Source organism: Octopus bimaculoides, chromosome 1 (genome assembly GCF_046866305.1).
Source record: "Octopus bimaculoides isolate indiv1 chromosome 1, ASM4686630v1, whole genome shotgun sequence".
Classification (NCBI taxonomy): Eukaryota; Metazoa; Mollusca; class Cephalopoda; order Octopoda; family Octopodidae; genus Octopus; species Octopus bimaculoides.
The window spans coordinates 175,324,338-175,338,820 of NC_142928.1; the positions used below are offsets into that span (position 1 = coordinate 175,324,338).

Sequence of the window (14,483 nt, forward strand, 5' to 3'; positions counted from 1 at the left end):
CCCCCGATACTTTCATCAGCCATTTAGACATATGTAGCTAAAGCTATACATTGCTGATGAAGTAAGAAAATACCCAACTACGTCTGGAGTTATCTCCCGTACTTACCTGAATAATGGCAATAGTTTTCTAATATTGTTTTATTAATCGTCGTGTATTTATTTCGAATTATCTTTTTGATACTTCCTGCAATAAATATGTCAGCACTAACTTAACTAGTATAACTGACGAATGTTTCGTTAGACTACACTGTGTTCAAATTCTCCCCTGCAATTGACAAGCCTTACTATCCAGAGTAGATGTTGCTCAATTGCTAGATTTTAGAAATGAAGGTAGACCTCACAACTACGCCAGTTTTGTAGAAAATTTAAATACAACATTAACAATAATTGGTACTACTTTGGCGTGTGATCTACAATTTCAAGTAACTTTAGGTTACTTTCCAATTTCTAAAAGATGTTGGCTAAAGATTTTTACAATGTTGAAAAAATATATTTACAATGTTAAGTATGTACCAAAGAATTTATTTAAAAAAATGTAGAAACTGAAAAGTAAACTAAAAAGTAACCTAAAGTATTCTCCCTTTAAATTGTAGTTCACACGCTCATATAGCACCAAACATTATTTCTCAATGGCAACATTTTTTGTTGATTACATGGTTTTCACCACGATGGGATAACTGCGGTTAGTGCAAGCCGATGTCGATAAGAAAAACATGGACAGGAAAAGATTTTCTTTATTAACCGTAAAGGTTGTACATAGATGGGACAAAACAAAGGACTTTGGACAGACATACACAAATCTTGCAAAACTTTGGACGATGCGTATGGGTTTAAAAATTTATAATTATATACTTTTAAAGTTAAAAATTAAAATGAAAATGATTAAAATGAATTAGATAAAAAAGTTCAGGGTTCAATTTATTGACCCGCCGGTTATTTTACTTTTTTTTTTCTTCCACTTTTTTCCCTCTTTATCTTTTTTCCCCATGGACAGGAAAAGAATTTCAGCAAGTTTATGTTTTAGGTAAAGAAGAATTAGTATTCATTGTCAATGTAAAGCCTAAGAACCAGGGCACAGAATTGGTTACGAGAGGAGAGATGGGTGTATCGAGAAGCTTGCGTCGTATTGGTATGCAGATAACTAGCTCTAACGACCAGTATATATTTTACTACCTGTAGAATATACGGAATAATGAAACAGCACATCTGTGGGATCGTGGTTGGAGTGTGTTGGTAAGTGGGTCCTTGCCAATCAGTCAAATGGTTTTCTTTTGGATCCATCGGAAAGCAATGGAGAAAATGGAAATACGAAAAAAGAGATTAATCTAAAAAGGACTCAAGACAACATTTCTTTTATTGGTAATTAATGTAAGGGATATAGTATTACAAATATTAAATACCATTTGAATGGGTAGTACACTGGAGATAGCAATAATCGCTAATAGATTTGTCCTAATGAACGGAATCGTTAAGCCCAATCTTGTTCACGTGCGATGGGCTTTTCTCAGTTCTGTCTACCAAATTCCACTCACAAAACTAAAACATAGTAGAAAATGTTTACCCAATTGTACCACATAGTGGAATTGAACCTGGGACTATGAAATTACGAAGCGAACATCTTAACTATACAAAAGCACGACTTGTATGATGATAAAAAGAATTTCAAGTGAAACATTTTTCCTAATTATTAATCTGTAGTTCTGAATAAGGCGGCGAGCTAGCAGAATCGTTACCGCGCCGGCCAAAATACTTGGCAGCATTTCGTCCGTCTTTACGTTTGAGTTTCCACCGAGATTGACTTTCCCTTTTATTCCTTAAGGTCGGTAAAATAAGTATCTGTTGGATACCGAGATCTATGTAACCTCCTTGCCTCTCCCCTAAAATTGTTAGCCTAGTGAAACCAATTCGTAGTTCTGAATTGCTTTCTGATAAGCATTTTGGTGTAAAATATCCTTTATAGCTTTTGTTAAACTTAGGCTTATCCGTATGAAATGGGTGCTGGGATAAATGGAATATTACATTACGGCATCTCGGAATTATATAACTGTTTGATAAACTTATAATAAATAATTTGCAATTTTAGACCAAGACCACACATTTGGGGAGAGAGTACAATTGTCTAAGCTGATTCCAGCATGATTTTTTTTTTGTTTCGATCCCGTTGGATCAGTGACACAAAACTGATGGGGGCGGGGTGTAAAAAATTGACATGTCTATTAAAATATTCTTTCAGAATCTTAATTTGTGTTGTATGAAACTAAAAATACCAAAATAAATAAAGGAAAAGCCCTACATCTTGAGTAGTTTTCTCCCTTTAAAACAATTTCCCAGCTATTCCAAAATCCCACCTCAGTAGGATTTGAATTCAGAATGCACCCGTCCAGGTGCGGAATATATACGTCACTGAAACCAGACCTCATAAGCATGGCTCGAAACATTTTATCATTGCGAGTAACTAAAAATTAACGAATCAACAATCGCCTAACTGAAAAGCTTCCTCCAATCAAAAGTGTTCTTTTACTGGCCTCTTGGTTAGTATTGAAAGGCATCATGGCGGAGGGTTTACAGAAGCGGTTACAGAATGAAGTCGAAAAGTATCAAAGTGTTCAAAAAGGTAATTTATAACAAAAGAATTTAAATTGTGACGATTTATCTGTGGCTACAGTTTGTTAAAAACTGTCATATTTGCTGTTGTAAGTATATGTACTGTCTTCCTCATGTGTATTCCAAAGGAGAAGGCAGTAAATATTTTATGTATGAACGATGTGTGGATTGTGTAAATGCATAAGGAAATGTTTTAATTATATGTGTAAATATATAAATAGATGTGAATAGTGTAAATTTGCACACACAGTAAATGTATAGACAATATAAGCGTAGGTGGTGCTATTTCCGGATACTAGAGATGATTTTCATATTTCTTTATCGTGCTCCTTCCCTTTTAATGTGGTTACTGAAGATGTATTGAGTAAGGCTTCTTCCTGATGAGATCACTGTTAATTACAAACGATATGTGTAATTAAACGTCACCTATACTGTTCAACAGAATTTTGAACAGGTATACATAGGCGACTAAGAATAATTTCTTTTCTTTTTTAATGTTAGTATAGTAAAATTGCACCTTATGTATACATTTATATCTCAGTATACATGATCTACTATCATTGGTATGTTCTAGGTAAAACACACAGGTGATTAAAAAAAAGCTTTCTGCACAACACTCCGGTTTATATTTCGTTTTTGGATTTGGTTTGCAAGATTTTTTATGTGAGGTTTTATGGGACACTCAAGACTATTGATAAGGTTGCAAGACGCAACGAAAATTTTAGGAAAATAAGTGGAAATTTTACCGGTGAGTGTGTTAAATTTTAAGGCACAATTAGAAAATGACTCTCCCCAGACACAACAGAATATACTTCGGTTTATGTAGTTGTTGAAATATAACTCTGAGGAACCTGTTCATTAAATGTTTGAAATCGTTTTCTTGCTCCTTGTACTTCTATGGGTCTTGTCAACCTAAACGTTGATCTTTCGAAGCTATTTTAGCATTAACAAAATTCTGAAAATGTACGGCATCGATAAGATTACCCAATCATCTATTCTTCAATATTAGATGAAAGTGGGAGACCTAACCATTTTGTGAATAGCATTAAAAAAATTAATCCGTGAAAAACATCTTGTCACACCACATTATTTTGTACTTTTACAATTCTAATTATAAAAATGAAAACGTTGCTTTTACTATATCTCCAGTATTAAAAATAACTTATTTTACGTCTGTTTTTCTATGCTGGAATGAGTTCAGATAGCCTGCCCCCAGCACACCGTCTTTCGTGAGGTGCAACATCTTGAGATCGCCTTCCACTATTCCTTTACAAATTTCTTTGACATTTCAACTGTCATCTTTCCTATGTATCACAAGTACCTTCCAACTCAATCTTCTATTTTACACACTGCAACTCATTGCTACGACGTTCATTTTTCTACTTAGCTCACCTGTGTATTGTCTTTCATACACACTGACAGGTGCTTATTATCTTGATAGTATTCAATACATTCAAAATTATATTTTCAATAGTCAATAATAAAACCGACCTCACTCTATAAGAAGTGTTCTTTACATTTTTACTATTACATTATAACAATTTCTAAGGATTACTATTTAGTGGTAGACAACTCCTGGTAAACTATCTAATTTCAAAAGAATTGGGTTTCTGTAAGATTTATCAGTTCCATAGGACTTGAGCTTAGTACTGATGGTTAATGAACCTGTATTGATTATAGGCTTCTTGCTGGCTACAGGTAGATAAAATAGAAGAATTAGAGTTAAATTTTCAGGCCATGACCATTGTACAGTACTGGTGAAGAGACGCAACCACTGACTCTTTGGCTGGTGGTTTATCGCCCATTTGGTTCATCCCTCTCATACTTCAATATCAATCTATCTGCAAAGCACAGCTGTGGCTTATGATTGAGAAGTTTGCTTCAAAACCATGTGATCTCAGGTTCAGTCCCACTGCATGGCATATCAGGCGAGTGTTTTCTACTATAGTCCTAGTGTCCTAAACCATGTGAGTGGATTTGGTAGACTAAAATTGAAGAACCCTGTCATAAATACATACACGTATATAATATATGTGTCTTTGTGTGTAAACTTGTCTTGACATCATGTAATGATTGTAAATGAACATCACTGTCATGCAAGCAATGTTCATTTCCAGTCTTCCACGAAATATTACCTTGCTCGGAAACCGGAATGGGCTGGTGATAGGAAGAGCATCCAGCTTCAGCAAACCTGCCGCCACAAAGTTCCATCTGACTCATACAAGCACAGAAAAGTGGATAATGAACAAGGATGGTAGTCAGTTCTTGATAATTTCAAAGTGATGCATTTGGAGGCCAATTTTACTGGCGTTAGGGATGAACAATTTTTCTGAATGTATGCATATAAGTTCTGTGTATCTGAAATACAACTGAATTTATGGGATTGGACATAATTTGGAGAAGCAAATTCTGTATAAACACATAAATGTGAAAATGTTTGTAATTAATGCTAGAGAGAACACATATGTCATTAGTCAATCTCCATCGTCTATTTAAATATTTTTAAAGTTACTACAATTGAGATAATTTACAGTATAAATATAGCTTCCCAACCAAAGATCATGAAACTTGTATCAGTAATTTTTTGGGGTTAATAATTTTCATCTACATGCCATAAACTACAGTGGTCTACAATTTTTTTCATACAATTATCAGTCTGTTATTTTATATTTATGTCATAAAGGCTTAATAATTTTAATTAGTGTTTCATTATAGTTCTGAGTTCTACCCAGTTACATTTAACTATTAGTTTGCAATGCACTTGTAATTCATTTGGACTGATATTACACTACAAATCCAAACATATTTGTTGTATAGACACATGCAAGACATTATTTAGCCATCCACATACTTGATCAAGAATTCGTCACCTTTGGTATAGGAAACAGTGAATAGTACATTCACTGATGTTGCAAATAGCTGCCTAGCTGAATAAAAATGCTGTTTGACTTTATTCTTGTTAAAGTACATTTATATATGTTCCTATATCAGTTTCATGTGACATACTTTTCAGATATCCAGAAGTATATCATGGGAAAGCAGAAACTTGATGCTCAGCTCAATGAGAACACTTTAGTAAAAGAGGTAATAACTTTTTCTACTTTTAATTACTATTATGATTTTGCTAAAAAAATTTTATCATCTGAGTTTTCTACTTACTTTTATGTATGAAGTATTTTTTTTTTTTTTGTCAGATCTATCTCTTAATTTTTTTCTATGTAATAATTTTTGGTTTTTTAAAGTTTTAGCTTGGCGTGTTATTTTACAGAATTCACAATCTTTTTCTGATCTCATTTTATTACAGTCTAGACACTATTATATCGTCATAATTAAGAAGACACACAAGTACATTACATATGCTACCTTCAATAGTTGAAATTTCTTTACAGTTATAATAATAATTCTGTCTAATTTTAGCTCAAGGCCAGCAATTTTGAGAGGAGGTGGGGAAGTTAGTTGATTACATCATTGCTGGTGCTTGATTCGTACTTATTTTGTCAACTCTGAAAGGAAGAAAGGCAAAATTGAACTCAGAAACCTTGTAAGCCAGAAGAAATATAACAGAGTATTATTTCTTATGCTTTAGCATTTCTGAAATTTGTTTATAAGATTAACTAATCACTTTGATTAATGATGCTAGATAACTGAACTGCTCCATTCTAATCATAGTTCTTATACTGAAATTGAATGCATTCATGTCATACAAATTTTTATAGGTTGGAGCATTCAATTATTGATTCTTTTTTGATGTTAGTTTAACTACCCATTATTAAACTGGATAGAGGAATAACTGACATAGATTTCAAAAGCTGCATCACCAGCTATCTGACTGAGGGCAGTGAACCTGAATAAGTATTAACACATGTTATAATGGAGTCTTTAAATCCTCACATAGAACAATGGCATGATGAAATACACCCAGAAAACTTTGTCAACTATTTGGTGGCATGAAGGGCATCCAGTTGTAGAAACCATGTCAAATTGGAATGTATGAGTGAAATGCAGACTCTACAAACCACATTGCAAGCGACACATCTTGGAAAGTAGAAACTTGGTATAAAAATTGAGATAGGTAGAGGAAATTCTTCAGTTCACCTTGCTTGGGACAACCAGTCCAGTACCAGTGGTGTGATGAAATGCATCTCAGACATAAACAAAACTGAAGTTGGCAGGTTTTTTTCTATTTTGTGTAAGATGGTGCAGGCTGTGATGACCCATCTAATCCATGCCAGCAAGGATAGACAGGTGTAAAATGTTGATCTGAAATTTGTTAACCCTTTCAGTGCCAGCTTATATGAAAGTATGAGGAGTTTAGCCCTTTAGCATTCAGAATTACTCTGGCAAATGCAATGCTCATGTATTCACATTGATTTGAATTAATCATGCATTATCTTGTAGCTTTCAGATTTCAATGATGTGATTGCTTATTTTACAATGACATTGCTAGGTAGGTGTGAGAGGCCTGATTGAACATGAAACAGGTAGAAAATTTTAGGTTGGATATGGCCAGTTTAAATTTGATTGTTTGAGTTGATATAAATAGCATTTTTTTTTTGTTTTTTCCCCTCTTGTAGGAACTGGACATGCTTGAAAAGGAATCTTGTGTATACAAATTGATAGGTCCAGTTTTGGTAAAGCAAGATCTTGAGGAAGCTAAACAGAATGTCCAGAAACGTATTGATTATATCTCTAGTGAATTGTAAGTAAGCTTTCCTTTTTATGTTGAATATCCTTTAAAATTATTGGGGTGCAGTTTTTGTAAATGAATTTTTTAAAAATTAAATTAGTTTTATTAAACTATTTTGTAATATGTGAGGTGCAAGTATGGCTGTCTGGTTAAGCACTTCACTTCCAATATGGTTTTGGGTTCAGTCCCACTGCATGGCACATTGGGCAAGTATCTTCTACTATAATCCCAGAATGACCAAAGTGTCGTGAGTGGATTTGGTTGATGGAAACTGAAAGAAGCCCATTTGTGTGCTACTTGCAAATGAGTATTACTGTCATACAAGTGGTATACTTTGTTTTCAATCTTCCATGATAACATGTCCTACCATGGGAAAATACCTTGGCAAGAGAAAAGGCTTCTAACTACAAAATTTGCCTCAACAAATTCTCTCCAACTCATGCAACCTTGGAAAAGTGACAATGGTGATTGTGATGATGATGAATTTGTCAGCTCATGGCCAATAGGTCAGAAACTGCACTCGAACACTCTGCCATCACACCTGAAGTTAATTTTCTAAAAATCGTTGGAATATACAAAAAAAATTAAACCAATAGTTCTTGTTGGGTATGTTTTATTCATTTTTCAACAAAACAGATTATGTAGTGCTAATTAACGCTTTGTAAATAAAGAGAAAAAGTAAATTTGAAAAGTTACAAAATATAAAGACATATATGACAATGTATTATGTTATTAGTGTTTGGTATTATAAAAATATACACTTTCAACCAATCTATATAGCGTTTGCTGTGGTTTAATTGTTGGTTCATGTTTTATTTTTTAGACTGCACAATAATAAAGTTTAAGTTTGTCAACATTTAATATCCATTTTCCATGCTGGCATGGGTTGGACAGCTTGATGGGTACTGGCAAGGCCAGGGACCACACCAAGTTCCATAGTTTGTTTTGGCTTGGTTTCTATGGCTGGATGTCCTTCCTAACAGCAGCCACTTTACAGTGTACTGGGTGCTTTTTACATTACACCTTGGTTTTAGGATCTTAGTTCTGTTGTAGTGGGCAGGTTTTCTCCAGTAGAGCAATGCACCGCATATCTCAGTCCTCTGTCATCTCCTTCATAGGGTTCAGTATTTTGAGGTCAGCCTTCAATACTTTGTCCCATGTCAATGTACTTTAAAATTGTTCTAGCTTATATATTTATTTGGATTTTTGTTTTTCAAGGAAACGCCATGAAAATACTATTAAAGACCTTGAAAAGAAACAGGAAACCCACCGTGAGAACCTCGGCAAATTACAACACCAATTCCAACAGGCTCAAGTGAAGGCTGCTGTCAGAGCTTAAACCTGTCACTATTTTTATTCTCCATTAAAAAAATTTTTTTTTTATTAATTTAAATAACATTCGAATAAAGAAGAATGTAAATGACACTGAACATTTATTTGCGTGATAGGAAGTTTGAACAGCTATCTCTGCTAGGTGTGCAGTTCTTTAGTTTAAAGAGCTGGATATCTAGCTTTGCTATGTATACTCTTCTATGGTTTAGAGAATTGGACAACTAGCTCTGCCAATTTATTATTCAGGCTATATAAACCGAATGCTTTACTCAACTAAGTGTACAGTATGTTAGGTTGGACAATGAAATTTGACTCTGCTAAGTGCCCAACTTTATGTACTGATTCTAACCATAGAAATACTTCTGCATTTTCATCCCCCATCTTAATGATTTTATGTCTCCTATTAATATAGGAGGATGAATTGACTCACTATTCTTAGTGACAATTTTCATCTATTTTCACTGAGTTCTGCCTTTTATCTATCTTTCCAACATGGAACTCTGTGTCTATTTGTATTAAATGATAGCTCATTAAAATGCTTTTACTATTTTCTCTCATGTATTCTTTAATCTGTTTTCAAACATTTTCTTGCCAAATATAAATAACTAATCAACATTTCTACATATTGTAAAAGAAGCAACTTCCAGTGGATGGCTGCTATGGATTTTGTAATTTCTTTGTACTGTTAGCAGCCCATTATCCCTATTTGTCTTTATCTAGGTGTTAATTGAATATCATTTCTAAGTTGATTTTATTCAACCTGTTCCTTTTTGGTTCACTTCCCTTAGTTCTTCTGTCAGTTTATATTTTTGTAGATTTCTATGTTATCTCCTGTTAGCTAGTTTTCTAATCGCTCACTTTTTGTAATAGAAGCATTACAGTTCTTATGTATATAGGGGCTGGCAGCATTTCATGTATTCCAGAGACATAAAAGTGCATTGTCAACTTGTGATACCTTTGGAAATAGAACGTTGACTGAACAGTTCAATCTGTATTAGATTTTAAAATTTCAGCCTGTTATTGCATAACATCCACTCCAATAAATCAAATAAATTGTGGATTTTTAAAAACCTTCATTCTTGACTAACAAAAAAAAAATAATGTAAACATACACCCATAGGTCCATGTAAAAAAGCACCCGTGTAATAACATGTGCCGGTTCATGTAAAAAGCACCCAGCACACCCTGTAAAGCGGTTGGCATTAAGGCCATCCAGCTGTAGAAGCCAAACCAAATCAGGCTGGAACCTGGTACAGCTTGACAGCTCTGGTCAAACTGCTCAACCCATGCCAGCATGGAAAACAGATGTTAAATGAGGTTTCAGATCATATATAATTAAACATATAAGAAAAGTGCTATCAAATATTGGCTCTAAAATATTAAATATTAGGTGATTTACTAAAGTTTTTACCTAAAATAGAGCTGAATTTTTGTAGGTTTTTTTTTTTTTTTTTTTTTTTTAAAGCCAGAAGTAGACATTTATTTTTATTTGCCTCATGTGTTAGTAAATCTGCAAAACAATCAAAATATATTTTTAATAACATTAATCCATCCAATTCAAAAACTTACATGATGGAAGCATAGCAAGTATTCCTATATAAATCAAAAAGGTTTTAGGTATTGCTGGATAATTAACCAATTATTTATATCTATTGTTCTAACTTTCCAATGATGAACTGGTAGACAGTATGATACCAGACTACATACCTTAGGGCATTTCATTTCTTTTTATTTTGACTTTAAATTTCACCAAGGTTGGTTTTACCTGTATGTGTGAGTCAGTAAAATACATGTCAGGTACGGGTTGAGGTTATTTTAATCAACTGGTTTTTTATAAGTTAGGAAGGGAGCAGCAGTGCCACTGACCTTTGGAATTCCTCCTGGGCTGCTTAGGTTAATGTAGTTGTTACCCTAGCTTGACCAGGAAAAATATGACTGTAGAAGGGCTAGGAGTCCAGTCCAAATGTTTGCAATAAAGTGAACTCTATCGAAGGCACACAGTGACGTGATGGTATTAGGCCTATTCTGTCTTATTCTCTATTTTTTCAAAAGTTCCCCATATTAATGTGGAATGAGCACTCAAGAGATTGACAACAGGAAAGAGAATTTCAGTAGGAACACATATCTCAGAATAAAGCCAAGGTTCAGCAGAGGGAGCCTTTAGGTAGGCCAAAAGCATATAAAAATAATAGGTTAGTAGAGAACATTTCATAACTAATTAGAAATAATTACATAGGGCAGAAAAAAAAATAGCAATCTTTGAGTAATAATATTTTCATTTGTTCTGAGCAATTATGGGAGACCACCAGACATATTTTGGTTAGCTGCTAGAATAAGAATAGCCTGGGCAAAGTTTAGAGAGCTCTTACCCCTGCTGGCGACAAAGGGACTCTCACTCAGAGTAAAAGGCAGACTGTATGACGCATGTGTACGAACAGCCATGCTACATGGCAGTGAAACATGGGCTGTAACTGCTGAGGACATACGTAAGCTCGCAAGGAATGAAGCCAGTATGCTCCGTTGGATGTGTAATGTCAATGTGAATACCTGTCAGAGTGTAAGTATCATCTTCATCGTTTAACGTCCGCTTTCCATGCTAGCATGGGTTGGACGATTTGACTGAGGACTGGTGAAGCCGGATGGCAACACCAGGCTCCAGTCTGATTTGGCAGAGTTTCTACAGCTGGATGCCCTTCCTAACGCCAACCACTCAGAGAGTGTAGTGGGTGCTTTTACGTGTCACCCGCACGAAAACGGCCACGCTCGAAATGGCACAAGCCAGTCCAGGGGCACTGGCAACGATCTCGCTCGAAAATCCTACAGGAGCCAGTCAGGCGGTACTGGCAACGGCCACGCTCAAAATGGTGCATCTCATGTGCCACCCGCACAAGAACCAGTCCAGGGGCACTGGCAACGATCTCGCTCGAAAATCCTACAGGAGCCAGTCAGGCGGTACTGGCAACGGCCACGCTCAAAATGGTGCATCTCATGTGCCACCCGCACAAGAACCAGTCCAGGGGCACTGGCAACGATCTTACTTGGCTTGCCGGGTCTTCTCACGCACAGCACATTTCCAAAGGTCTCGGTCCAGGGGCACTGGCAACGATCTTACTTGGCTTGCCGGGTCTTCTCACGCACAGCACATTTCCAAAGGTCTCGGTCCGTAGTCATCGCCTCGGTGAGGCCCAATGTACGAAGGTCTTGCCTCACCACCTCAGCCCAGGTCTTCCTGGGCCTACCTCTTCCAAGGGTTCCCTCAACTGTTAGGGTGTGGCACTTTTTCACGCAGCTATCCTCCTCCATTCTCACCACATGTCCATACCAGCGCAATCGTCTCTCTTGCACGCCACAACTGATGCTTCTAATGTTCAGCTTAGAGAAAAGCTGAACATTAGAAGCATCAGTTGTGGTGTGCAAGAGAGACGATTGCGCTGGTATGGACATGTGGTGAGAATGGATGAGGATAGCTGCGTGAAAAAGTGCCACACCCTAACAGTTGAGGGAACCCGTGGAAGAGGTAGGCCCAGGAAGACCTGGGCTGAGGTGGTGAGGCAAGACCTTCGTACATTGGGCCTCACCGAGGCGATGACTACTGACCGAGACCTTTGGAAATGTGCTGCGTGTGAGAAGACCCGGCAAGCCAAGTAAGATCGTTGCCAGTGCCCTTGGACTGGTTCTTGTGCGGGTGGCACATAAGATGCACCATTTTGAGCGTGGCCGTTGCCAGTACCGCCTGACTGGCTCCCGTAGAATTTTCGAGCGAGATCGTTGCCAGTGCCCCTGGACTGGCTTGTGCGGGTGGCACATAAAAGACACCATTTCGAGCGTGGCCGTTGCCAGTATCGCCTGACTGGCCTTCGTGCAGGTGACACGTAAAAGCACCCACTACACTCTCTGAGTGGTTGGCGTTAGGAAGGGCATCCAGCTGTAGAAACTCTGCCAAATTAGATTGGAGCCTGGTGTTGCCATCCGGTTTCACCAGTCCTCAGTCAAATCGTCCAACCCATGCTAGCATGGAAAGCGGATGTTAAACGATGATGATGATATATATATATAATTATTACAATTAAAAGGGTAAAGGTTTATGAATTTATTAATAAATTAACAATTAATAATTTTTTACCAAGCCCTTCGGTATGTATTTCTGAACTTCGGTATGTGGTGAAGCAACTGTTTTGCTGATCCCTTAATTATGTGTGTATATATATATATATATATATATATAACAATATATTATAAATTAACTACCAACAAAAATAATTGGTAAGCTAAGAAGATAAATATGTTCTTTTGAATTTATACGTTTTTGCGTCGTAACTCCTTTATTATTATTTATATATATATATATATATATATATATATAGGCGTAGGAGTGGCTGTGTGGTAAGTAGCTTGCTTACCAACCACATAAAAGACACCATTTCGAGCGTGGCCGTTTTCGTGCGGGTGACACGTAAAAGCACCCACTACACTCTCTGAGTGGTTGGCGTTAGGAAGGGCATCCAGCTGTAGAAACTCTGCCGAATTTAGATTGGAGCCTGGTGTTGCCATCCGGTTTCACCAGTCCTCAGTCAAATCGTCCAACCCATGCTAGCATGGAAAGCGGACGTTAAACGATGATGATGATTTTGACTTCATTAGCAAAGTATAACCACTGACATGTATTAAACTGTACATTTGTTGAAGAAAAACAGTTTACATGAAAACCTTGTTCATCTTTAGTTCTTAGTAGGCTGTATACTTTCATAAGCTATCAGCTGGTGAAAATGTAAATCTCCTCTTATAATAATAAAATCTATCTTCTTGCTGTATATTTCACTTTAGCTTGATCTCAGTTGTTTTTGTGAATTCAATTAATTTTTGTCTATTTTAGTTTAATAATTGTAACTGCTATTAAGGTTACACTGCATAAATGTGTATCCTTGTAGCAACATAAAGAAGTAATTTGTCAGTTTTGTAATTTAATATGAGAAAAATTTTGATGTTAAAAGTTTTCTATATTGTAAAACGAAAACATGCATATAACTGGTTTGTCTTTTTAAATGGTACATTTACTGATTGAAAGTAATCCCATAATGGCAAATATTCTAAATGAAAAAAAAAGAATTAAAAATATTGAGAAGCCTTTATAATTATGTAAAGAATCAATATCATCTATTTTTAAAGGAGCATTTTTACCCTGCGTGCATAAGCAAAAGCAGGGTATTGTAATAACTTGTCTTAGTCTGTTTGTGTTTTCTCAAAATTACTGGAAAATGGTTGAATGGATTTTCACTAAATTTGGCAGAAATACTCATTGGGTGGGTGGCTTGAAATGATGAAAATTTGGTTTCGTTATCTTCAAATATACATAGATATGCAACTGTGTGTGCGTGTACAATGAAGGATTTGAGAGTTTTCTTCCATCATCATTTAACGTCCATTTTCCATGCTAGCATGGGTTGGACGGTTCGACAGGCCTGGGAAGCCAGGAGGCTGCACCAGGCTTCAGTCTTATCTGGCAGTGTTTCTACAGCTGGATGTCCTTCCTAACACCAATCACTCTGTGAGTGTAGTGGGTGCTTTGTACGTTCCACTGGCATAGAGGCCAGAGGAGGCTGGTAACGGCCACAATCGGTTGGTGCTTTTTATGTGCCACCAGCACGGAAGCCAGTCAAAGCAGCACTGGCATCAGCTGCGTTCAGATGGTGCTTTTTACATGCCACCAGCACGGGTATCACAATTGCAATTTCCATTTGATTTTCATTTTAAGGTGATGTACTTGACATAATAGGTCTCCTCAAGTACAGCAGGTCGCCCTGCGATCCAAGGTATTTTTGAATGGGCTGGGGCTGGTTATGCGAAACTGGTGTAGGATACA

General features: G+C 36.4%; 1 protein-coding gene across 1 annotated transcript; it reads left to right on the forward strand.

The window, feature by feature from the left end:
• Window positions 1-1,266: 1,266 nt before the first annotated feature.
• Window positions 1,267-9,175, forward strand: LOC106867654 (prefoldin subunit 6). The gene is made up of 4 exons (XM_014912586.3): window positions 1,267-2,614; window positions 5,618-5,688; window positions 7,179-7,303; window positions 8,510-9,175. The coding sequence occupies exons 1-4, from the start codon at window positions 2,551-2,553 to the stop codon at window positions 8,628-8,630; spliced, it is 381 nt and encodes a 126-aa protein (XP_014768072.1). The 5' UTR covers window positions 1,267-2,550; the 3' UTR covers window positions 8,631-9,175.
• The last annotated feature ends 5,308 nt before the right edge of the window (window positions 9,176-14,483 follow it).